The sequence below is a fragment of the Lycium ferocissimum genome, chromosome 10, assembly GCF_029784015.1.
Source record: "Lycium ferocissimum isolate CSIRO_LF1 chromosome 10, AGI_CSIRO_Lferr_CH_V1, whole genome shotgun sequence".
NCBI classification, from domain to species: domain Eukaryota; kingdom Viridiplantae; phylum Streptophyta; class Magnoliopsida; order Solanales; family Solanaceae; genus Lycium; species Lycium ferocissimum.
The window spans coordinates 10565155-10590768 of NC_081351.1; the positions used below are offsets into that span (position 1 = coordinate 10565155).

Genomic DNA, 25614 nt, shown 5'->3' on the forward strand with positions numbered 1-25614 from the left:
TATGCAGCTATAAAAATTCAAAATAACTTCAACCACGTCTAGTCGAAATTTATTAAAGGATGCAGCACTCGTTGCCTCAATCCTAAAATTAACCAAAAGAAGAAGAAAAAAGCAATATTGTTCAGGGTAAGTTTCACTGGGTATGGTTTCACTAACTTTTGCAAAGAGATATTTTTCAAATCTTGCACAGATCAACAACCATAAAAGCTTTGAGACGCTTTTTACATAGCAGATAAGCCTCCGAAAAACTTCTTTTCCTTCAAGCTTTCAACAGTTTCTTTGATGCTTTCTTCAAGGGGAGTAAATTCAACACCCAAGCTTTTTGCCCTTTCCCTTGATACTTGATAGTTTTGCATCAACGGGTTGTCGTCGGCACACCTACACAGGTTATTTGGAAAAGATTGCAGTTAAAACAATTTCAATGAAAAGCTAATAGTTTCATGTTCTTTCACGGAATCTCAAGCAAAAAGTCCCTCCTTTTTGTTACCCTGCGAATCGGGTATACATAAAATTTTCTTGTGGCTAAATGCTTGCTTTAAAGATCAGGACTCATCAAGAATCACTGGCAAGGCTAGTCCAAACAAGAAAGGAAAGGGAATTCACGGGCATTGCATGGTTAAGTTACTTAGCGATTTACAAGCATCCGGATATAAGTTGCATACAATCAAAGAGCATACAATTTATGAATGACAGAGAGTGGATAAGCAAATATCATATGAAGGCGACTTAGTAGATTGAAGTCACACTATGATTAAATTTGACAGTATATCGCCTTCACGAACTGTAGATTTTTAAGATTTTATTCAGAACCCTTGATAACACTAGCTCTTCCACTGTCTCTTGTGTGCGCTCTCTCTCTCTGTCTCTCTCTCTCACACACACATAAAGTGAACAAAAATCAATCTACACATTCAATATAAAATACTATCAATATATTCATCTAACCACATAGCAATTTTGTGTGATCAAAGCTCAATATAGAAGTTCCATCTCAAGCAAAACTGACTTATTTTTTTATCCGAACTTACTTTTCTGGAAGTTGCATTGTAGGATAAAGGTCACGCAATATCTTCAATATATCAGAATAGTGGGCAACTCTCTCAACCATTAAATATCTCCCATTAGCTGAAGGGTTCTCAAATGCGAGAATATGTGCATTTGCAACATCTTTCACATTAACCCACCCGAAAGAAGCATTTGGGTATGTCTCAGCACCTACATAGCATGGAAAAATGAACATTCAAAATGATGAAAAGAATGGTATAACATCGTTATGAACAAACAGATTTCGATATAGTAAGAAAAAGGGGAAAAAGAAAGCACAAGTTACAGACCTATTAATTGCACTTTCATCACTTATATCTTCTCCCTCAAATTGTTCGGTTTAGTTTGGCCTTTGATTGGAATTTAAACTTATAGAGGTCAATTACTCAGACGTCTTCTAGCTTAAAAGAAAAAACTAATTGCTCTCCCATATAGTTTGAGTAATACAAGAGACTTCACCTCTAGTTCAATTAGCACGTTACCCAACTATCATCTTTTGCATAAACTGTAGTTAACATACACCCACCTGTTGTCTAGCCCCTCAGCCCCGAATCCTCCGCATTCGGGCCAAAGCACCAGGAAAACATCCAACTAGAACAAAAAGACAAAAAGGACCAACATTTTGGATGAATTACACTCAAATTTAACCCTGTTATTATATGCCATAAGAGAGTGGATGTTCTCGTCATATTCATATTTGGAGGAAGATCCATCTAGTTGAGTTAAATTATTTGGAGAAATCAAACTAGGTTGACCAGAAAGACGAAGATTTTTTGCCTTGGCCTCACAAATGACCTTCTCTTTACCGCTGATTATGGCCTCGGTATTCGCCTACTTATGTTGACCATAAAGCAAAAAAATAACAGCATATATTTTCTGCCTTGGCCAGTTGGCCTTACAAACAGGGGTGAATACAAAGCTCTAGGTTAGGGGTCTCTGGAACCCACTGTATAGATGTTAAAAATTTCATTAAATCTTTTTTAAGATCTACTTGTGAACCCAGTTATCATTGTAAATTAATTTGAGATTACTGTAGGAACTCATAAACTTCAAATCCTGGATTTGCCTCTGCTTACAAATGGCCTTGGCACTGCACACAACCTAAGCCGTGGCGTTCCACATGGCCTTGGTATTCCATTTAAACATTTCCTAGCCATTTGACCTCACCAGATTGAGGTAAAGATGCAACTAATTTAAGTTTAAAAAACATACCATTTACCAAGTTCAAGACTGCAGCAGAACTGGTATTAAGTGTAGGCTGTAACAAAGGACCAATAACCATAGCAGGGTTTATTACAACCATATCAATGCCTTTCTCCTTCACAAACTTCCATGCAGCATCCTCAGCCAATGTCTTTGAGAGGACATACCAGAGCTAAAAAGAAACAGGAGAAAAGAGAGATGTTAACAATTGAAATCAAAAAAAAAAAAAAAAGAAGAAGGGATAATTACATTATTGGACCACTCAAAAGAATAATAGCCAGCAAATATATAGGTTTTGTATATCAAAGTATAAATATACATGTTATATACACAAAATATACAAGAGTGTATAGGTCTGTATTTTTGGCTTGTGCCCGTAATTAATTTCGGCCAACGGGCCAAATATGAAAAAAGCCCAAAAGAGGGGGAGGGGGAGTCAAAATGGTGGAGAGTCTACAGTTGCCAGACAGGGGAGAGAGAGAGAGAGAGAGAGAGAGAGAGAGAATCAAAATGGTGGAATGTCTGCAGTTGCCAAGATTAACATTATTTGTATTCTCTCCCCTCTCCCCTTCCCTCAACGAGAAGAGTGGAGATCCCCAAAATATGTGTGTGCTTTATTTAAACATGCAAACAAACAAGGCCACTTACAGGACACATTGCAACTAATATCATAGCTTTCAATCATAGCAAATCAATCAAAAGTCTGTACTAACCAGACATGACATGTCACATATAAAACAGATGATATAAGTGACCAAGATCAGAAGATTCATTATACTCGAAAAGTTACTGAAACTGCATAGCTTTAAAACACGCATCTCCAAAAAAATGTGTTTTCCTACTTCTACACCAACCAGAGAAGTGATTGGATGAACACCTAAAAGTAAGAAATATCAAAAACTTAAGTTGACATAACTGCATAAATAGGAACTTGCGATATTAATAAGAAATAGTGCAGTGACTAAAAGCACTCAGAAATTCTCTAAACTGGATTAGCTAGTTATGTTAGTAAGAACCACAGTTAATGAGCTCTTGTTGATATTAAAATAAGAGACATGTGCCTGGTCTTTCTTACATCCATACCAGTACCAATCCATGGTAAAAAGGATATTTAGGTAAAGTACATCTAATTCATCACAAATCTAGATAGCACTTATAGTGAATAGACTTTGTAATAAATTTTTAGGTAACACCTCCGGTTGCTATCTAATTCATCACAAATCTAGATAGCACTTATAGTGAATATACTTTGTAATAAATTTTTAGGTAACACCTCCGGCTGCTATTTAAAACTTTTTGTATATCCCTCGCCTTCCCGGCTCCTACATTTATGCAACTGTAGCACACTTTGATTTGGCTAGAGAGACATTGGACATAAATATTATAAAACACACAAAAATGGTAAAACTTGCAAGAAGAATAGCTCAACACTAACTATTTCTATGGGTAATACCTGCATTTGTCATTGAATGTGCTAACAAGGAAAGAAGAAAAAAATATATGGCAAACCTGTTTTTCTTTGCAGTAGTCTGGACTGGTCCACCAGCTCTCATCAACCACAACCTCAGGCGTCCGAGGCTCACCACTATAAGCAACTGCAGCTATGGAAGATGTTAAAACCACTCGTTTTACTGATGGTGCTTTGGCACATGAACCGAGAAGATTGAGTGTTCCCTTAACAGCAGGATCAAGTAATTCAGCCTGAAACATGGGCAGACATAGAGTTGATTTGAAGCGTGAATTTACTTTAAGTACCATCGAAAGCAAGTTGGATGACAGTTTCATAAAATAGATACCATTAACATTATTCACATTTCATTTTCTAGAAAGCATGATTGATCTCATGTGCAACTACCAAATGTGAACTATACTATCAACTAGTAAAAGTTCATAAACAAGCTCCATATTAACATTACAATATTCTTGAGCTTCATAATTACATATCAAGTATATTGAAAGGAGAAAATAATTATTCTAATAGCTGTATGGTATAATTTGATTATTGATGTTCAAGCCACCGTCACAACTTTTTCCTTTAAGGAGGTGACACTCAACTCCTCGACCAACCAATCACCATATAGTTTTATAACCACTAGACATGAATTGATCCAAAGCAGAGAGTTGGCTGTCAAGGAGAATTTGTCTTACAGACGTAATTCAAAATTTTCGCTCACTATTTCTATTAGGTAATGTATTAATTTGAGAATTTCACTCTAGTAGGTGGTAACAAGTAACTTAATTTACAAGCGGGGAGAAATAAAAATAATGAAAGAGTTCCTTGAAACTAAACTGTTACAGCTTTCTGTCATAGTCTATTTTTGAAACGATCATAGATTTATTTACTAAACAGCCCAGCTACAAAAGGAGCTTGAAAGAAGAAGAAGAAAAAGAAAGTGAAATTTCGATCTGAGAAAGGGAAAGAAGGAAATACGAGTGGGCCTGGGCAAATGGCAAAAGAACCAGGAGCAGAGTAAGTGTAAATTCAACTCATACAATAATCTCATTCAATGAAACAGGATTCATGACATGGTTCATCAGCAATCAGCATAGCATCTAGATCCTTTAATGTACCAGAAGGTTCACTTGTCACTTGTGTTATCCGAAACAGAAGACTTGTCTTTGATGAATAGCAAATGAAATTGAGTTTGTAATAACTAAAGTTACTTGATATTTAGCTAATAAAGATGCTGCCTGCCATACTTTTATCGATTTCTATAAACCACGATTATACTTTGGGCTTCTTTAATGTCAGCACTACCTAGAATGAAGGTAAGCAGTTCAAAATCAGATTTACGAGAAGGGGAAAGGACCTGTGGGTCTGTAACAGAGTAGTAAAAAGGAGATGCTGTATGGAATACACCTTCACATCCATCAACCACAGCGTCAAATGAACCTTCTTCTAACAGGTTTGCTTTGAACAAGTGAAGCCTCTCCTTGGCCCCACCAAGGGAAAGCAAATGCTGTGTTTTCTTGGGATCATCTGCAGGAAGCATCACAATGCATTCAACACATAAGCAGTAAATATGACCTAATAACATGGGCAACGAATGAAATATCTAATTTCTGTCGTTCAAATCTTAAAATAAATGGAGAGCTGAAATTTTAAGTCTCAGTGATGAAAAAAGATCTTGGGACTAGTTTTTCTACACCGAATTTATTTAATAAGCGTGCTAAAAGGAAAAAAAAGTACACTCTAAATCACATGGTGGGATTGTCTCAAAAGATCACTCCAAATCAAAACAGATATAGCTATGAACACAATAAAATGGAAGAAAAGGATCTGCCTAGGCACCACACCAACTAGGTTAATTAATTGACTCTAACCTATTCCGGAACTGCTTGCGAGTTGGTTTGCTCAGAGAGAGTTTTTTTTACCTGACGTCAAAAAGTTATCTATTGAGTATAAAGTCTCAAAGCTTGAATTCTCAAATGAAAAAAGAAAAAGAGGGCGGGGGAGGAGGAAGGTGGGAGAATAAGCAAAAGGAAAGGTAGAAAGAATTTAAATTGAGGAATACACTTTTGAAGGAGAATGCTAACCCATTTCACTACATAGGTCAAGTAAGCAAGGACGTGGCCAAGTGATCATAAAATATGATGATCTCCAGGTTGATTTTTTGATAATTCGTGGTGTCCGGACCAGCTTGCGCTCACCTCGACTCAATCCACGGGATACCTGCTAACTCCCACCAACAACAAGTAACTCTGTCCACCAAGGCTTAGACGGATGGGAAGAAATCACCTAGTGTTTTTGTGATCTCCAGGTTGGAGTTCAATTAAGAAAAAGCTCTCATCAGAAAAAGAAGTGGCTGAAAAAGGACATGGATGAGATGGGATTTCGTCTAATAGCAGGTCCGGATCCAGTAAGCATTGAATCACAAACATATGTACCATTCATAGAGGTTTAATGTGTCAGCGGCTCGTAATAGAGGTGGTTTAGAGGAGTAATATGAGGTGATTTAACGTGGAGAAGAAGGGGGAAGATGCTGAGAGCAATCAAATAATCTAGACACATTGATCAACCACTTTTTACTCAAACTTTCTGTCTTTCGCAGACCAACTCCTACACTAATGAGAACTTTCAGCAAATGATTCTGCTTTTACTGCCTAGCATTTTCTCATTACGAATACATGAGTGGCTTTATATGGCAAAGCCAGTCCACCATAATCACAACATCACTTGTATGTCAAATTGAAAATCTTTATTGCCATTGTCACAATGTCATTTATTTTTCAATTTACAACATCATTTACTTTTCCGAAATTGAAAAACTATCTCATTAGTATCCATATCTATAGCCTTCTATCAATCCATTGGAGCACAGAAGAATGTTAATGAAATCAAACCAAAACAGCCAACAATATATTGCAGAACTTAGACAAATAATTTAAAGCTTCCCCTTTCTAATAGCTTAAAGTTTCAAATTAGGCAGTTCATACAATTCAATATGGTATTTATGCAGGTAGAGGTCCTATATTCGAGTCTAATTGCCACCCAACATTTAAAAAGAAAAGAAAAACTTTCTTTTTGGTTCCCAACCCAGTGTCCAGTACCTACCGTGGGCCCTGACTAATCCAGCTTCGTGCGGTGTAAGGCTCATTTAAGGGGGAAGCGCTCCTAACAAGATTTTTTCCATACCCCGAGCAGAACCCAAGACCTCTGGTTAAGGGTGGAGGAACCCTATCTATCCCACCACAACCCTTGTTGGTAAAGAAAAACTTTCTCATTATAAAATAAAATCACATGTTTGGCCTGAATTAAGATAACAAATATAAGTGTCTCCCTCTATAATAGTTTAAGCTTTTAGATGGAATGGTTAACATAATTCAACAAACAATCTTCGGATAACAAAAGCAAACGATCATTTTAGAGATTATTACATTTTTGGACCGCACAAAAGAATAATAGCCAGCAAATATACAGGTTTTGTATATTAAGTATACATTTAATATACATAATCAGTATATAGGTTTTGTATCATTTTGTCTAGCACTCGCAATTAATTTCAGGCAGACGGGCAAAAAATGAAAAAAATCCTATCTTTTAAACCTAATATTCCAGGATCCAAAAAACAACCCAAGACCAGAGGCGTATCTAGCCTACAAGGTTGGGGTTCAACTGAACCCAAACTTTCGACGCGGAGCCTAAATTTATGTGTAAAAAATTATTAAAATTGCAATAAATAGTAGATATGAACCCCTAACTTTAAAAATATAATAGGTTCAATGCTAAAAATCTTAAGATTAAACCCATAAAATTTAAATCTTAGATCCTCCTCTGCGCCAAGACGATCATAAACACAACATATCCATTGCATGGCACAGAAACCAACATTTTTCTGCCATTTTTTCCACAAATCAAATCCAAGAATCAACACCAAGAAAAGAAGTCATTTCTCCATCAAATAAACCAGAGAAAAAAAACATGCATCATAAAATATAATAATAGAGAGGGAGAAAGTAACAAACTTGGATCACGAACGGAGGCCTTAACAGTGTAACCACGATGGAGCAAGAATTTGACAAGCCATGAAGCAATGTAACCTGATGCTCCTGTTACACACACTGTTTTTCCTGCCATTATTATGCTCTTTACACAAACTCAAAAGAATATGTGCACTACTTTTTGGTATAAAGAACTGATGGAAAAGGGAATTTTGAGAGATTATCCTTAAAACCAGCCACGCGTGTTGTTTCTTTTCCTTTTTGGTAGTTTTAACTGAAGAAATGATAAAAATGGTCCCTTATGTTTGAGAGTATGTTCAAAATAGTTTTTTTTTTTTTTTTCTTTTCTTTTCTTTCAAGTATGTACTGAACAGTTTTGGTTCTTTAAGGTTGTTAAATAAATATTCGTGAACTCTATTTATTAGATGTGACAGAAATTATGAAAAAAGGAAAATTAGAAGGAACTTATACTTTAGAAGTATAATTGTGGTAGTTTCTTTTATTTTGTATTTATTTCTAGAGTCTAGAGCAACTTTTTAAAGTGTATTTGTTTTTTTTGTTTTTCTAAATCTTTTTAGTATAGTATTTTAGGAGATGCCAGGACTTCTTGGCGTTTATGGTTATTTTTTTCCACTAATTTTTGTCACATCTAACGAACATTAATTGTTAAATACTTGACGGCAACTAAAAATATTAATTTTGGGCAAACTTAAAGGACAAAAATTATTCGGTGCATACTTAAGGAGCTATTTTGAATCTACCCTCAAACATAACATAAGAGATCATTTTATCATTTCTCAATTTCAAATTCTAGATATATGGCTTTGTCCAATTCCGACCTCTATTAAAAAAAACATTTAACAAAGACGTGAATAAATATTTGATTCTAAAATACATGAAATATATATATATATATATAATTGAGTTATATTATTGTGTACTATTATCTAGTATATTTATTTAATCTTTAAAAATAAACGACTAAAAGACAATTGTGTTTTTTTTATTATAAAAACACAATAGAATATAACAAAACCAAGGAGGATTAGACCACAATTTGAAAAGAAATCCAAAGTATATAGCTCTTTTTTCCCTCTTAAAATAATGACTCTATAAAATGGAATTTTATAAGGAATTATGTTTTGTCGTGAGCTTAAAAAGTTTTCACGATTAAATTTGAGACTCAATTTATACTTTGTTTGTAAAAGATATAACTATTTTCAGCATAAATTTATACCTTAAATTTGATTTTGTCTCAATTTATGTGATATAGTTTGATTAGACATGAAGTTTAAGAAATAAATAAAAAAATTTAAAACTTGTGATCTAAAATGAGCTATTGTATAAATTTATACCTTTAATTCATATATAATATTAAAAGAAATTTAAGAAACAAATAAAAAAATTTTTATTAAATTATCGCTAAATATAGGAATGTTCCATTTTTTTTTTTAACAAACTAAAAAGGAAAACATATCACGTGAATTACCATCGAATTGGAACAAAATCCCGAGAACCAACCCGTCCATACTAAAATCGCTCTTTATTTTTTGTTTAATTTATCAATGACTTTATCAAACCAGAAAAAAAAAAAATGTTTGCTAAAATTTCATATGGTTCAATATGGCCACATAAGTCACCATTCCCGCCAACACAAACCCTAGGTTATGCTAAAATTGATTTTGCATTTCATAACTCAAATTTCAAACAGGAGGCCAATTGAAACAAGTCTGTTTAATACTTCAACAACGGTATTAATTTTTTACTCTTCGGTTCTTACTTGTTTTTACAGCAAACTCCTTCTGTCCCAAAATAAGTGTAATCTTAGCAAAAATCAAGCCCATGTAGAAATTAATAAATATTATGTTGAGTTGCCTAAACTACCCCCTATTTATTACTCTCTCTGGTTCACTGTTCAAATTTATATGATACACTTAGACTTTTTAGTTTGTAAAAAAAAAAAAAAGATACATTAAGGGGTTTAACTTAAAACTTTCCACTATGGAAATGATTTACAAACGTACAAATATTTATGACTTGTTTTAGACCTCAAGTTTAAAATAAAAAAAAAAAAAAATTTTCTTAAATTCTGTAACTGAAAAAATTATATCACATAAATTGGGATGAATGTAGTAGATGTTTTTTGATTATTGAGTAATATTAAAGAGAACTATTTCTTTAATGCTAAGGGCATAGTTAAAAACACTTGTTAATTTTTGTCCTGAATTCTTGAGTTTGACACTTATTTTGGGATAATTTTTGTTTTCTTAAAATAACACTTATTTTGGGATGGAGGGAGTATTGCCATCCCATTTTATTTGCTACTCTTTGACTAGATACGGAGTTTAAGAAATATTGCACTTTTGAAACTTGTGCATTTAATAACTCAAATTTCAGGTTGTACTCCATGGAAATGCAGAAGAAAATCACGGCGGGAGGAGACCGACTCAGTGATTTGCCTGACCCGATCCTAATCCACATCCTCTCTAAGTTGTGGGACAGAAAAAAACAAGTTGTTCGAACGAGCGTATTGTCTACACGATGGCGGTTTCTTTGGATGTCCGTTCCAGTTTCACTCAATTTCACCTTCCCCGATAGTGAAATGTCACTTTAGATTACCTATCTTCCACCCATAGAAAACTTTATTACTATAAGTCTTTCGAGAAAATCCGGAGATTCTGTGTGTGGGGCCTTAGGTATGAGGAGCGTTATGCTAAAGATGTTGATTTATGGGTACATTTTGCTTGTACTAAAGTTGAAGAATTTACACTTGGACTTTTATGTATAAATGGCCAAATATATGAGTTTCCTCAGTTTGCATACAAGAGTAAGATGTTGAAAAATTTGGTTTTAAAGAATCTCAAACTGAACCCTTGTGGTAGTGTTAATTGGAGTAGTCTTGTTTCTCTTGAAATTGGGTATGTGAAATTGACAGATGGTGTCATGAAAAAGGTATTATCTGGTTGCCATAACTTGGAGTGCTTGGAACTAGAACATGTTTCGGGCATACATCGTCTTGAGATCAGCTCTGTGAAGCTGAGAGAATTGACCATACGAGACTACTACGATGAAAATCTCGAAATATTAGCCCCGTATATTCAACATTTGGAAATTTTGGGAAAGGGCAGTGAGATACGTATCGAGCAGAGAAATGTGGCTTCACTTTTTTATGCAATCCTTCGTTTAGATTTTGATTTTGAGGATGAAGAACGCAACTTGGAGAAGGAATGTAGCTATTTGAAGGAACTTCTTCATGGTGTTTCCCATGTCGAGAATCTTGAATTGGGTAGCTGGTGCATCGAGGTTTATTCATACTCTTCACTATCCAAAATCTTTAGGGACTTTTTATTTGCCATTGAATGATCACTTTAGTAACATTTAAAGTGCCACTACTTAGGACAATCTAAGTTGAAACAAGACCTTTTGAACAAAATTTTGGATGATTAACTGTGAGAATAAGGAGTTTGCAGTGGACAGAACAACATGTAAAATTTGGGTTTTTCTAAGTGTTTAGAAGTCCGTCTTTGGATTTCCAAACCAACCATGAACACTTTGATGTGGCAAAATGCAAGTCGTACAGTCCAAGTTGTTTTTATGAATTATTCAACAATTTGCATTTCATTTATTAAGTATGTCGTATTTCCTTGTTTTGACATATTCTGGTTTTTCTTCTTTTTTTTTTTTTTTTTTTTTTTTTTATAAGTGCCTGTCCATCTTGGAGTTGAAAGGGTGGCAGTTTCCACCATCAAGCCGGAAATTCTTAGAACTTAACATAGCCTTAGAACAATCGGACTTCCTTGGAATTTGCAGCTTTTTGCAGAGCTCATCGGATCTTGAGACATTGGCCATCGACTGTTGGGACAATCACAATGCAAGAGTAAGTTTCTTTTAGACCTTCATTCTTGTTACGTCATGTTATCCATATTAAACAACTATTAGTGGAGGAAGGAGACGATATACATCAACATATTTATAATCCTAAGTACTTCCGGAGAAAACAATCATAAAAGTTTTTTTAATATTTGAAAATATACATCAACATATTTATAATCCTAAGTACTTCCGGAGAAAACAATCATAAAAGTTTTTTTAATATTTGAAACCACCGTAGTAGTATATTTTATAGATAATGATAAGATGTTACAAAGTTGTGGACTTGACTGCCTTACCTGTTCAAAAAGGTAAGACTTGAACCGATTCAATCCTCAAGTATAGAGAATTAAGGAAGTTCAGTCTTTGACAAAAGGGTAGGAGATAAGCCTATCTAATGTGTAAGCAGAAAGAGGGATTTTGTATAGGAGGACTTCTATTTGCAATTTGAAACATAACTACCTTAAGTACTTAATTAGCTTTTCAACAATAGCTTCTAACTTGTGGAGACTGCTCTGGTGTACATTGTTTCAACAAGAACTAAAAAAGAGACAAAGTGAGACAAGAAACATGTGACTGACTGTAGGATCAAATCGGGAAGTTCATCTTGTTGCATTGTTAGAGATAATATTTGGGTTTTCTTTCAAATTCTGAGCTTCCACTTGTCACCCTTAAGTTCCCTCTAGCTTCTCGCGATAGTGAAAGCTGAAAATTTTCTTCTCTTCATCCACCGGTGACTGTATCTGGCTAAAGAATCAGTCACACACTTCTATGTGATAGTGTGTCACCTTGACTACTTCACCTTGAATAAACTCTTTAATCTCTTCAGTAATAGGTTCATAGTGCCAAAAAGGTTTCGTAACTCCCTTGACAGCATTCACAATAAGTTAAGGGCCGTCTTCCACCCAAATGTTTCTAATACAATGTTCAGGACACCATTTAAGCCCATAGGAAAGTGCAAATGCTTCAGTCTTATTATGGAAAGTGCCACAATAATATCACTTGGTTCATATCATCCTTGTCCGCAACTGCCATCTGTGTTTAGTTTTACCCGTCCTAGATGAGGTTTGCACCATTTTGCAGTGCTTATCCATCGAGGTGAGCATTTCTCGATGTGTTCACAGATATTGCTCCAGGGAATACGTAGTTCAAATTCTGAAAATTTCATTTGAATGTTGCTTTGATCGGATTTCAGAATCTGATTTTTGGTCTTGAAAATTGATGGTTTCTCTTTGCCAAATCTGCTGCAGCAGCATGCTTATTATTCTATTTTTGTGTAAGATGTGTCGGAACTCTCTTGTTCTCTCAATTTAATTTTTTGTCAAGAAAATAGTTCAGCTTGAGTTGCTTTGACAGAAATTTCATGTTGTCGCTATCAAAATTGATTTTCTGAGTAAACTTTTTGTAGTTGTTAAAAAGATGCTTAACAAGGGATTGTACTAACCTTCATGCGAGGGGTAAATGATCAGATTCAATGAAGCTTTGAAACATTTTTTTGTTGTTTGCATGTACCATTTTGTAACATTGTCCAAGCACTTAAGATGTTCCTTGAATATAAAACTTCCTCACCTTTTTATTGTATCCACTATCAACTCCTTGGCTTTCTGCTTCCATCTAAGGAGAATAACTGATTAATATAGCGGATTTCTTTCCTACAGGACACCTTGTCAAGGTACACAAATGAGGATGAACAGACCAGGAGGTTTGAGACACATAATTTTAACGGCTCATTTCCACATCTGAAGACCATCAAGATTGATAACTTTTACGGATCACTAAGTGAAAATAAGTCTGTGCTGTCATTGGTAAAATATTTGCTCAAGCATGCAACTGTGCTAGAAAATTTTGTCCTTGCTGCCTCGTTCTTAGGGAGTGATGTGTCTCTGGATTATGTTAAAATGGCACAGGAGATCCTAAGCTTTCCAAGATCCTCTCCGCACGCTTCAGTTGTCTTTTCTTATTGATAACCTTTGGCCCCCATCGTTTGAATCGATTGCAGCATTACCTAACAGTTGTAACCTCATGTTTGAAACTGGTTTTGTAGTTGAGAGACAAGGCTAGAATTGTGCTTGTCAGTGTCCAAGTATCTGTTAGTTGTTCTTCATGTCTAAGTAACATGTTTATTATCTTATCTTCATGTAAGAACGATTGCTCTAAATGTTTTGTGATTTTTGTTGACATTGCTGAATCCTGATCATGTTTTATACTATGAATATTTAAGGTTGAAAATAATTTTGCAAGAATAGCAGTTCAAGAATCATTGTGTCCAAGGACTTGTTTGTGTTGGCCTCTGTAATTTTTAGTTGGTCGGAAAATACTGGACGTGGACAGTAAGAACTTAGCAAGGAAGCTACCCAGTGGAACCTTAGTCCCAACATATATGTTCGTATGATCTGTTGGAGAAGGTCACTCGTGTACAACTTATGTTAGCTTTCCTCCTATCCGGTAGGAGTAAATTAGTTTAGATAAAAAGAAAATATTTTTTATAAGAGTGGCGTTCGGGCCAGCTTGCACACTCCTCAAATAATCTCACCAGGTAATTGCTATCACCCACTAGCGCAGAAGTGACTTATTGTAGACATATCTTGATATTTGTAGATTGGGCAAAGGAAAAGGAAAGTGACAAATAAGTTTAATCAATTCTTTTTCACCATTTCCTTATAATGGTCTTTTCAAGTGATCATCTGCCATTCCACTGTATATTAATAGTCAAAGATTCTTGGATGACATTAGAAAGTAGGGGATCTGTACCTTCCATCATCTTTTTCTACTGTCTGTTGTAAAAGTTAAGTGGCTTTTAGTATCATGAGCAGGACACCTTGTATGGTTTGTATCTTTTTGCTTTATTCCTCCTTTCTAAAAGCCAAAGGAATATATTCTCAAGAGGAACATGCATGTCTTCTAATCCAATAGATTTGTGTAGTTATGTTGGTATTTTTATACTGATAGGGTGCCTTGGATAAAGAAGTAATGTAACTTACAAGCAAAAAGCTCGCATAAAGCTTCATGCTCTACAAGAGGGATGGGTTATTTGAATCGTCACTGTCCATGTCACTCAACATTGAGGGTTGTGCAAAAGAAGTGATAGAGCATATTAAGAAGAGAACATTTCCTGAAAGTACAGAAACCAAATGCTATTTTGTCTAAATTAGCTTCATTGTATAAATTACAAGTTTCTTCTTACCTTCCCAAGCTATAAGGGCAACGTATGTTCCACAATCGAAAGGGGAAATAAGTGGCAAACTCTTAAATTTACTTGTCCCTGTGACTGAAACAAATCATTTTACTGCTTGATTTCTCCCAAAATAAGTGTATGTTGCATGTAAGCGATAATTACTATACCTCAATCCCAAGCAAGTTGGAATTGGCTATTTGGATCATCATCGTCCATGTCACTCCATTAAAGACTCAATAGATTCTCTACCTCCTACCTTGTTTACTGGCATACATGTCTCCGAGAAGACGAAAGGACTCACGGACATAAATTAAACGTACCAAAAAAACTAAAACTTTGCACGCGTACCAGAAAGGGAAATTAGTGAATCCCTACTTGTTCAAACAGATGGCCACAAAAGATGCATCACAGCCAGCTGCTACACACAGCTTATCATTTTATAATGAAGAAATATCAACTGTATGCCCCTCATTTGAAGATCATGGCAAAGCTAATTTTGCACACTCGGAACACTTACGAGTGCAACTGCAGAACGAAGAAAGATCTATGTTGATATTTTCCAATATCACACTGCACATTTAAAAGTAGGTTGCTAAATATTATAAGAATCACTTATAACTTCCAAACACAACAGATAACATGACTAAAAAGGAGTTTTAACAGGCAAAGATAACCATCCATACAAGCTTTTTCTACTAACTCCACGAAGCGTTTACACCATTAAAATTCTGGATCACAAAACGACATGTAAGAAAGGTCTTATTATATCAATTTCCCCGAGAGATGGTGGACAATAAGGTACAAAAGCATGTTCTCTAAAATTTGCAGACTCATCAACACTAAGAATGTGCATCTCAATAAAATTTCTTCTCCTTCAAGCTTTCAGCAGTTTCTTTGATGCTTTCAGCCAAGGGAGTGAACTCAACACCCAATTTTTTTGCTCTTTCTATGTTAACCTGGTACTTTGGCGGAAATGGCTTATCATCAACACACCTGGAGAGTTTAATCGAAAACTTTTGAGTCAGTAAAACAATTTCAAGAAATAAACCATATGAATGCAGCTATTAGCCGCTCCACTTTATGTATTTTTTCGGCAGAGCATGCTCTAGCTAATTTGTGAAACATCGCACTTCAAAATCAAAGATGCACATTTCACGAAGATAAACCTTATCGAAGATATTACACATTGAAGAAACTTACTTTTCTGGAAGCTTCATTGTAGGGTAAAGCTCGCGTAATATCTTTACTAACTCAGAGTAGTGGGCAACTGACTCAACCATTAAATATCTACCATTAGCTGAAGGGTTTTCAAATGCTAGAATATGCGCAAGGGCGACATCTTTCACATTAACCCATCCAAGTGTAGCATTTGGGAATGTTTCAGAACCTGCGGTAAAGCAAAATGAAACTTTACCATGAATTTCAACACGTTGTAGGAACGTGAATAGGATGTCAAATAAACTTAATTAACAGAACTACCAAGTTCAGTTATCAAAATCAAAAAATAAAACTAACTTGCTAGGAAGTAAGGAAGAAACACGATGATAAAAAGGAAAGTTGAACTAATAACTCCTTTCAATCTCAAATCCAAATATATAGGATGCACTTTCTACGTGGACTTCTAATAGTATCAATTTATAAACCTTTTTTCACATTTTAAATTTAACATTCTAAGCAATTCTTAATCATAATAACTTTTTAACTATTATTTTGGGAGTTACATCCACTACTTATATACTAGGTGATCAAATTACATCTTACACTCAAACTCACTGCAAGTAGGATGTAGAATTCATAAAGTAGACTCAAAAGTATCAAATCTCTCTTGTTTGAAAGAATGGAGATACATCAAAATGGTAGTAGTACAATGTGATCAATATGTAATTTTTAAAAAGAGATACATCAAAATGGTAGTAGTACAATGTGATCAATATGTAATTATTAAAAAGTTTTTTTTTTTGGTTTAGTTATTAAATCATATTAGAAAAGCAATATGTAAAAAGATCATTTCCAAATAAAAGGGCAATAGTTAGCAGAGGTGACAGTGGCAAGCAGAAACAAGGTTGAAGTAATCATGTAGACCTATTAATACCAACAAACAAAAGAAAATATTAGTTTAGTCACTAGTCATTAATAAGATCCACTTAAAAATGTGCTTTGAATTCATTGCAAATGGAAAAAGAAAGGTCTTTAAACATATTGCAAATCACTGGAGAATTAATGCATGTATTTGTTTACTCATCAAGATTGAAGAAACATACTGCAAGAGAAAAGGGTACAAAGTAGACCCCTAAATTTTCTGAAGTTACCAGAATCAACAGAAATAGACATTAATTTGTCAGACTCATTCTCTTGAAGAGAAGCTTTAGGAAAACAGTTAGGTCACTAATCGTTATTCCTTTTCTTTTTTTTCAAAAAGCATAAAAGATGAGTCAAAGTACAACAACATAGTTTCAGATGACGTGAACAAAGACAAACCATTTGCTTTAGAATCAAGCATACCATTTAGCAATTGTAAAATTGCAGCACAACTTGTATTAAGTGTTGGTTGTAACAAACCGCCAATAACCATTGCTGGGTTTATTGTAACCATATCGAAAGCTTTCTCTTTCACAAACTTCCACGCAGCATCTTCAGCCAATGTCTTCGAAAGTACATACCAGAGCTGGTAAAACCAACAAAAGATGAGTCCATAATTAGCTCCACAAATAGAAGGAATTAACAATTTGGGGGTGCGGGGGTTTATTAAGACCCAAAAGAGCGATCACCAGGATCTTCCACAAATCCCCCCCTAAAAGTCAGGCCCTCATCATTTTCCAGGCATTGTGGTCTATAAAAGTATGTGGCTATCTCAAGAAAATAAAAACAATATAGACTACTCTAATACAATGGTATTAGGAGATCTATTATGCCATATGATTTCTGCAAGAACAAACAGATAATTTTACCTTGCACTCATTGTCATCTAGAAGATTAGTGTGTAAATATACTTGCCAGAAAATAAAAGATTTGAACTTTAAATATGTGAAATCTAAAACAGAAATGATTTAGCACCAGTTCAGATGATCCTCCTCTATAGTTGATGACATGTTTAAGATAACCAAGAACCAAAGATCAGCTTGATAAAAAATAAGGAAAAGAAACCACCTAAACTGAGCACAGAGTAGTGTCTGATCATTATAATGAGTAGAGTTACACAATTCTGATTTAAATGTTTTGACAAGAATTTGTAAGATGTGAACTAAACATTTTACATAAATTCTTCGATAAATAAATGGTTTAATTGCTAAAGTAAAGAACATTCAAGTGATAGAACTTAATTCAACTGTGTTTTGAATTTCAAAACCCGGCATTTGAGATACGGTGGGGAATCAGTTCCCTCTGCCATAAAAGCTTCTCGGAGATTGGATAATTTCAACCATTTTGCCAAAGAATGATTAGACATATTCAATATTTAAACCAGTAACTTGGCCTAGAACCTGTCCTTCATAAACCCCTAAGCCTAAGCTTGAACAGGAAAGGGGATGAGTATCTCAGCCACACCTCCTGCTTAGCAAGGATACATCATCAACTTGCTAAAAGTGACTGAGATATCTTGCTTCTGTTGTATAATACTCTCTTTGCTCCTCTCTTCTTTCTTTCCTTTTGTTACTTCTTCAAGCTCTATTTCTTGTGCCAATCCTACTGTGGACTGCCTAATCAAAGAGTCCTTATTTAGACATAGAAACTGCTGGAAACACTTTAAGCTCCACTTATCACAAAATGCAAAATGCTCGATCAATTTGTCTGCCAAGCTCTCCATTAATTACGACACAGGTGTGCACTTTTCTGGCGTTTTCACTACTTTACTCAAGGGCAAAAACTCACAGCTTTAGCACACATAGTGCATCAAATTGGAAAGAGTTGAAGAAGCAGAACTGAAGAACATTATTGCTAATACTTTACGTCCAATGGCGTATGCAAAACTTTTACATTAGCGATGTAGGCCTATCATCACAACTTCTCTTGTATATGAGTTTATTTGGGATCACAGAGGCTCTAACGTTTTATTTCTAATCCCAAATTGATGCTTATCTTACACTATTTTCAACCGTCACTTTATCTTATATACGAAAGTATTTTCTTTAGGCAAATATATAACTTAATGGACATTTTCAACAAAGCAGATAATGACACCCTTTATTGAAGGGTGTCTCTGGCAATGGAGGAAGGAATATCATCTTTACAATATAAACATCTTAGGTCCCAACAGATGCAAAAATCTCTTTTGCCACAAATCTGGAAAAAAAAAAAAGGGGGAGAGAGAGAGAGAGAGAGAGAGAGAGAGATGAGTGGTACACAATTTCCAATATACACTGCGCTTAGAGAACACACAAAAATATATACATATGCCAAGTGGTAAAACAAAAGGTCAACAAGGAAACATTTGATAAAATGAGAATGAGAAAAATGTGAGAAAAACATCTCTAGTTTTACCTCAAAAAAAAAAAAAAAAAAAAAAATCTCTAGTTTGGCACAAGAAGGAGAAACATTTAAAATATAAGAATTAAAAATAATTCTTTACACCGGTTTATGCGTAAATGTTAAACGCTCACAAAATTTAATATGCACAATAAGTGATTATAATTAATTCACTTAGCTCAGTAACAAATTAGTATACTAGGGCAAATTGATCTAGCTTAAAAATGAAAATAGAGATAAAAGATTAAATCTTTTTTTAGGTTAAACACTTCATTATTTGCTTGGCATAATTAAAAAATAACTTGAGCTGCTCCGCAATTACTTGCTTGGATTATATCAACTAATTTGCTACTTATCATAGTTCTTAAGGTCACCCCTATTTTTCCATCCAACAAATTCTATCTGCTACTTGCAGACATAAAGCCTAAAAGAATACGTAATATGCTCCTAGGTCACGGCATTTCTACATTTACAATTACCAGTTTCAAAAAAAAGAAGACGTATTATGCTTGGCCAATTCATAAAATGAAATATAATCTTTTTGCATCAGTACATTCCTTTTTTCCAGCTCTGGACTTTATAATTTCCTTGAGAATTGTGATCTCGTCTTCCTTCACCCACACATTTAAAAATGATCCGGCCTTTTCTTTATTGATTGGTCCTCTCAAATTCTTCTATCTATTTTGGCAGTATTTCATTCTAAAAATATGAACCTCTATCATCATCCAAGGATGATATCCCGACATAAATCAACCTTCTCCCTTCTTCTTCCTTATGGAAACATCTTCTTTTCCGTCCTTTTCACGGAAGCTATTATCATTTCATCATAGTTTCACCTATATCTATTTTTCTTGTTAGCAACTTTCTATTGCCACATTTTACTTGGAATTGTTCTGCTTTCCTCAGCATTTGGTCTTTCTCCTTCCGCAAAACAAGGTGTATCAGACTTTTCATGTGAGTCCTTTATTTTTCAACAATGGACTGAAATGAAAAGTCTGATACACCTTATTTTGTGGAAGGAGAAGATCAGATGTTGAGGAAAACAGAACAACCTCCCGGTAAAATGTCGCAATAGAGAGTTGCTAACAAGAAAAAGAAAAATAGATATAGGTGAAACTATGATGAAATGATAATAACATCGCATAAATACGATGGAAAAGATATTTCCATAAAAAGAATGGATAAGGTTGGCTTTATACCGAGACATCATCGTTTTCGGAGTAAGTGTTGCCAAAACCAATAGGTCTGGAGGGGAACAACCGATAAAGAAAAATGATGAAAAAGCTAAATCATTTTCAGATGTGTTGACCAAGATGAGATCACAATTCTCAAAGCAATGATGAAGTTCAAAGTTGAGAAAGGATTTGAACCAAGGAGAAGATTTTTTGCATTTTACGAGTCGGACAAACATTCTCTTTGATACAAATTAGTCACAACTTACTTGTTGTGAAATCTCTAAGATCCTTTGGGACTTTAAGCGCAAAAAGCAAATAAAGCGTGAACTTCAATAAGAAAGACACAAACGGAGAAAAACTACAAATATATGTGTATAGTCCAAGATTGATAATCACAAGCATGAATAACAAATATATGGACAAAGAAATTTAAAAAAAAAAAATGATAAAGTGAAACATCAAATGTTTAGTGTCACATCTCCAAGATTGCACTCATTGGCAAGGAAAAGTACGTCTGAGAGCCTTGAAGACGACAATGAAGCGCTCATAAAGCAAGGCGAAGCTCTTAAAAAATTTAGTGACTGCTTTAGGGCTTTAGCGAGCTTCAAGCGCACCCTTGACAATATTGATATTAAACGCGCATCGGCTAGAACCACACTGGCTTCGTCCTTGCCCTAAGCGCAAAGATGTGTAAATTGAAGAATTGTGCACTATTCATTTCTCTTATGGAAAAGAGAGATTTAAAGTCTATTGGGACCTAAAATGTTTAAAGCGTATACATAATTTCATTCTGTTAGTAGAGATACCCTTCAATAAATGGTTCATACAACACCGTTTCATAAAATACACACTAAAAACATATATTTGATTTAAAAATTAATATATATATATATATATATATATATATATATATATATATATATATATGAACCCATTTGACTGGGCACAGAGGTTAAGAAAGAGGAGAAGACTTTTAAACTTGTGGTGTTAAATGAGTCACATATGGTTTTTGTGGCTATAAATCATTTCATAAAGGTAAATTGTTTCCAATTATAGAAAAGGCCATTCTTTTTGGCACAGACTAAGAAGGAAATAGGTTCACATAAATTGAAACGGAGGGAGTATATTATAAACTGACTATTTGAAAATAATGCATAATAAACATCAATTTGGGACAAGTACAACTTTAGTACGTCTATCATCCTCCCACGGAAATGCCAAGTTGTGATAATAAGTCGACACCGCTTCAGTAAAATCCTACATACGCCATAGCTTTTAGTTGTACCAGTCTAAAATGTTTTTTTGTTCTTGGTTTATTTATTGTGCAGTATACCGAGGCTTTGTTGCTGAACTTCTAGTCTCTTCAAGTAATACTGTCTATCATTCCCCAAATCACTTCCCAAGACTTTTTGGAATACTATTAGTCATGGATAGTATGGTATAATATGCACTTCATTTATTATTGCTCAAGGGAATTGCAAAGTCCATTGTGGACAAGTAAAAGTGAACAAAGGGAGTATAATAATATGCAACTTTAAAACAGTGACGTACACTGGAGTATTTTCGTACGCATTGTCTGAAGCTAAAACAGTGACATACACAGGGGTGTTCTCGTATGCATTGTCTAAAGCTAAAATAGTGGCGTACACAGGAGTGTTTTTGTACGCATTGTCAACATTTGAAGAAGTATATAGATGAACAAGCTGGGAGAGACGACGAAAACAAAAGCAACTAGCTAGCACAGTCAAAATGTGCAACCCGCGGAAGAGTAGTTTTTTTTTTCAAAATTAGCATTCTAAATTCACTTAAAATGAAATAATTGTTTTTCGAAAACATTGAATGCTTTTATTATCCCTTTACTCAACACAAAAGGAGCTTTGGTCTATTTGTTTAATTGATTATTAGCAGAATGAGGTCAATGGTTCAACTCTTTAACCTCTTTAAGTTTTTTCAAATCAGGCTAAAAAAATTTCAAACCCATAATAACAAAATGAGGTTCGAACCCATAACCTCTATCAGAGAAGCAAGGTACTTGACCACTGGGCTAGCAAACACTAGCTGTCAAGTGGCTATTTTATATTGCTCAAGGGCTTATGCCAACATATACGCTACTGATGGAAAATGAAAAGGCAACTAAAGCACCTGTGATTCTCTGCAAAAGTCAGGATCTGACCACCATGTCTCATCAACTACTACTTCAGGCGTTCTCGGCTTGCCATTGAAAGCAACTGCTGCTACAGATGATGTCAACACCACTCTTCTTACAGATGGTGTCTTCGCAACTGATCCAAGAACATTAAGTGTCCCCTTCAGTGCAGGATCAATCAATTCCGCCTGAACGTTAACAGTAGCGCGAATCCGTTACATCAATAGATGGAAACACCAAAAACTAGAACAGAGAAATAGGACTAACAGAACCAAGGCGGCGGATTTTTTTTATGACACTTAACTAGTAAAGGTACACAACAGTAATCCTTTATGACAGTATCTTAAAAATAGTCCAAGACATTTTAAGTCCTTCAGTGTCAGTATACACTATGAAAAGATTTATAAAGCAACATTTAACTACAGCCATTCAAAGTACACACACCAATTGACACTTCCACAGTATTTTTTATGTGAAGACATGCCAAGTAAATACTGATTGACTCGTGCATAAAATAGGAAGTCATGAGAAAATGGTCGGTACTTGGTGAAATAACTCCTCCACCTAGCTAATATTTCCTCCCTCCATCTGAATTTACGTGGCTTTGTTTGACTAAGATCAAAGTTTAAGAAAGAAAGAAAAACTTTTGAACTTGTGGTCTAAAACAAGCCTTAGATTGTATGACTATAAATCATCTCATTAAGGGTAAAATGAAAATGAAAATTCTAAAGTTAAATCGTTTCTAAATATAAAAAGGGACATTCATTTTGGTATAAATTAAAAAGGAAAGCGTGCCACCTAATTTGGGACAAAGGAAATACCATAATAATTTGAAGAATTACCTCAGTATACTACAGCAGAAAGAACAGAAATTTGCCAATAAAAAGGGAAGATACAACAAGACTAACTGGGAAATTCCAAAGAGCAAGCTTCCAAAAGTAGCAGTCAAAACCATATTTATCAGGAGACTGAGTATGGAACCTGTGGATCTTTGACTCCATGGTAAAAGGGAGATGCTGTATGAAATACACCTTCACAACCATCAACCACAGCATCAAAGGCACCTTCTTCCAGCAGGTTTGCTTTCAACAAGTGAAGTCTCTCCTTAGCTCCATCAAGGGATGTCAAGTGATCAGTCTTTTTTGGATCATCTGCAGGTGAAGAGCTTAATACTTAGCATAATTTCGCCTATATGTCACCCTATAGTAACAATAGATTCTAAATCAAATAGGAAACTTCAAAACGTTCATTCCAAATATCTCATATCAAGATGAGACTCTTATGGCCATACAGAGTCTTCTTTGCCTCCATATTTCTAGATGAATGTTAACTTAATTTTGATGAATTTTAGTTAATATGATAGTAAATCTTCCTTCCAGAAAAAAATAAAGCACAATAGATATCTTCCTTTTCCTGATAACATGAGAGGAGCAGAAGCATCTTAGTATTTATGAAGAAATTACAACAAACAACAACAACATGGCCAGTATAATCCGACAAGGTGGGGTCTGCGGAAGGTAGAGTGCACGCACACCTTACCCGGAGGCTGTTCACGACGAAAAAAAAAATTAAGCAGTTTGAAAATAATTCTATCTGGAAAAACAAAGTAAAACTGCAACTGCTTAGAATCTAAATAATCTAAACAGCTCCATCAGCTTGCATCAACACGTAAGTAAGTTATATAGACATGTGATATACTGATTTTAAGTCAGTCTATCGAAGAGGAAAAGCACAATAGTCTCTCAAATATATTAACTGGTTGCTTGGACCCATTTGATTCCAATACTGGTAGAACTACCCTTTAAGGAAAATAGTGACATCTAAAATTAGAGGTTCTCTCTATCTCATACTATCCCTATACTGATATAAAAAACAACTTCTCCTTTTTAGCAGCTTCAATCATCGTACGGATCAACGCCAGGGGCGGATCCAACATTATTGTACCGGGTTCATCTAAACCTAGAACTTACAATGCAGAGTATAATTTTATTTACAAGAAAGAAAAAAAAAAAAAAAAAAGGCATGCAATAAACTCCCACTATGTGCAGGGTTGGGGAAGGGACGGACCACAAGGGCCTATTGTACGCAGCCTTATCCTGCATTTCTGCAAGAGATTATTTCCAAGTACTAAAATTGCAACAAAAAATAGATATGAACTCATAACTTTAAAATATAATGAATTCGATATTGTGAACCTTAAAAGACTGAACCCGTAGAGTTTAAATTCTGGATCCACCTCTGATCAGCACATTTGGAGGTCTACTTGGGACATAGTCAAACCATCTTAGACCAAGTCAACACTAAAATAATTACTTACATCGGATTGTAAGTCTCCTTCTTACCATCCAATCATTAACAAATATAAAATTATTTCACCAGTCATTCTCAAAAATACTGTTTCAACAATAAACTACAAAATAAAGTAAAATTTGAATATCAACAGTTAGAATGTTCTAGAACTTCTAAAACTCTTCAAAAAAAAAAACTAGCCCTAGCTTATCTAAATGAACTAAAATTATACAAAATTGAATGCCAACTCCTTCAAGTAAGTATATGTGAGAAAAATAAAAACGATCACATAGAATTAAATGATCTAATCAAAGATTTTTTTGTTTGACTCTCGAAATCCGTACTTTTATCACTGAAATTGGGACAGAGAGAGTATAAAATTATTTCTGCCAGTTATTCTCAAAACACTGTTTAAATAATAAAATATGAATATCAACAGTTGGAATGTTCTAGAACTTCTAAGATTCTTCAAAAAAAGCACTAGCCGTAGCTTATTTAAAAAGAACTAAAACCATACAAATTGAACATAGAAGGAAATGATCTGACAATTTTAGAATCCATTTTTCAAAATTCTTTTAAATGAAAATGAATTATTTTTAGAGAGAGAGAGGATATACTGAGATCGCGAACAGTGGCCTTAACGGTGTAGCCGCGTTGGAGCAAAAATTTGACCAACCATGAAGCAATGTAGCCTGAAGCACCTGTTACACATACAGCTTTCGAAGCCATTTTTTTTCTCTCTGTTTTCTTTTTTGTTTTTTTGTTTTTGTGTTTGATTCTTTTCACCTACCAACCACAATGTGTGAGAC

The 25614-nt window shown here is 34.7% G+C and overlaps 2 protein-coding genes and 1 pseudogene across 2 annotated transcripts; 1 reads left to right on the forward strand and 2 right to left on the reverse strand.

The window, feature by feature from the left end:
- On the reverse strand, positions 1 to 7949 carry LOC132032421 (phenylacetaldehyde reductase-like). Its single transcript, XM_059422047.1, has 6 exons — positions 7714 to 7949; positions 5058 to 5227; positions 3757 to 3948; positions 2257 to 2419; positions 1029 to 1215; positions 1 to 378 (listed from the first exon to the last, which is right to left on the reverse strand). Exons 1-6 carry the CDS (start codon positions 7823 to 7825, stop codon positions 222 to 224), a joined length of 981 nt encoding a protein of 326 aa, XP_059278030.1. The 5' UTR covers positions 7826 to 7949; the 3' UTR covers positions 1 to 221.
- Positions 7950 to 9970: 2021 nt separating this feature from the next.
- On the forward strand, positions 9971 to 13804 carry LOC132032422 (F-box protein At5g03100-like; annotated as a pseudogene).
- Positions 13805 to 15419: 1615 nt separating this feature from the next.
- Positions 15420 to 25614, reverse strand: LOC132032424 (cinnamoyl-CoA reductase CAD2-like). The gene is made up of 6 exons (XM_059422048.1): positions 25423 to 25614; positions 23498 to 23667; positions 22513 to 22704; positions 17237 to 17399; positions 15935 to 16121; positions 15420 to 15727 (listed from the first exon to the last, which is right to left on the reverse strand). Exons 1-6 carry the CDS (start codon positions 25532 to 25534, stop codon positions 15589 to 15591), a joined length of 963 nt encoding a protein of 320 aa, XP_059278031.1. The 5' UTR covers positions 25535 to 25614; the 3' UTR covers positions 15420 to 15588.

Excerpts from the sequence above, each read along its gene's own strand:
- LOC132032421 (XM_059422047.1), bottom strand. The coding sequence starts at position 7,825 with ATGGCAGGAAAAACAGTGTGTGTAACAGGAGCATCAGGTTACATTGCT. Across the intron at positions 2,420-3,756 it reads ACTACTGCAAAGAAAAACAG|CTCTGGTATGTCCTCTCAAA; the intron begins GTTTGCCATATA and ends GTTTCTTTTTAG. Across the intron at positions 1,216-2,256 it reads AGTCTTGAACTTGGTAAATG|GTGCTGAGACATACCCAAAT; the intron begins GTATGTTTTTTA and ends CATGCTATGTAG.
- LOC132032424 (XM_059422048.1), bottom strand. The coding sequence starts at position 25,534 with ATGGCTTCGAAAGCTGTATGTGTAACAGGTGCTTCAGGCTACATTGCT. Across the intron at positions 23,668-25,422 it reads GGCCACTGTTCGCGATCTCA|ATGATCCAAAAAAGACTGAT; the intron begins GTATATCCTCTC and ends CTTCACCTGCAG. Across the intron at positions 17,400-22,512 it reads ACTTTTGCAGAGAATCACAG|CTCTGGTATGTACTTTCGAA; the intron begins GTGCTTTAGTTG and ends TGGTTTTACCAG.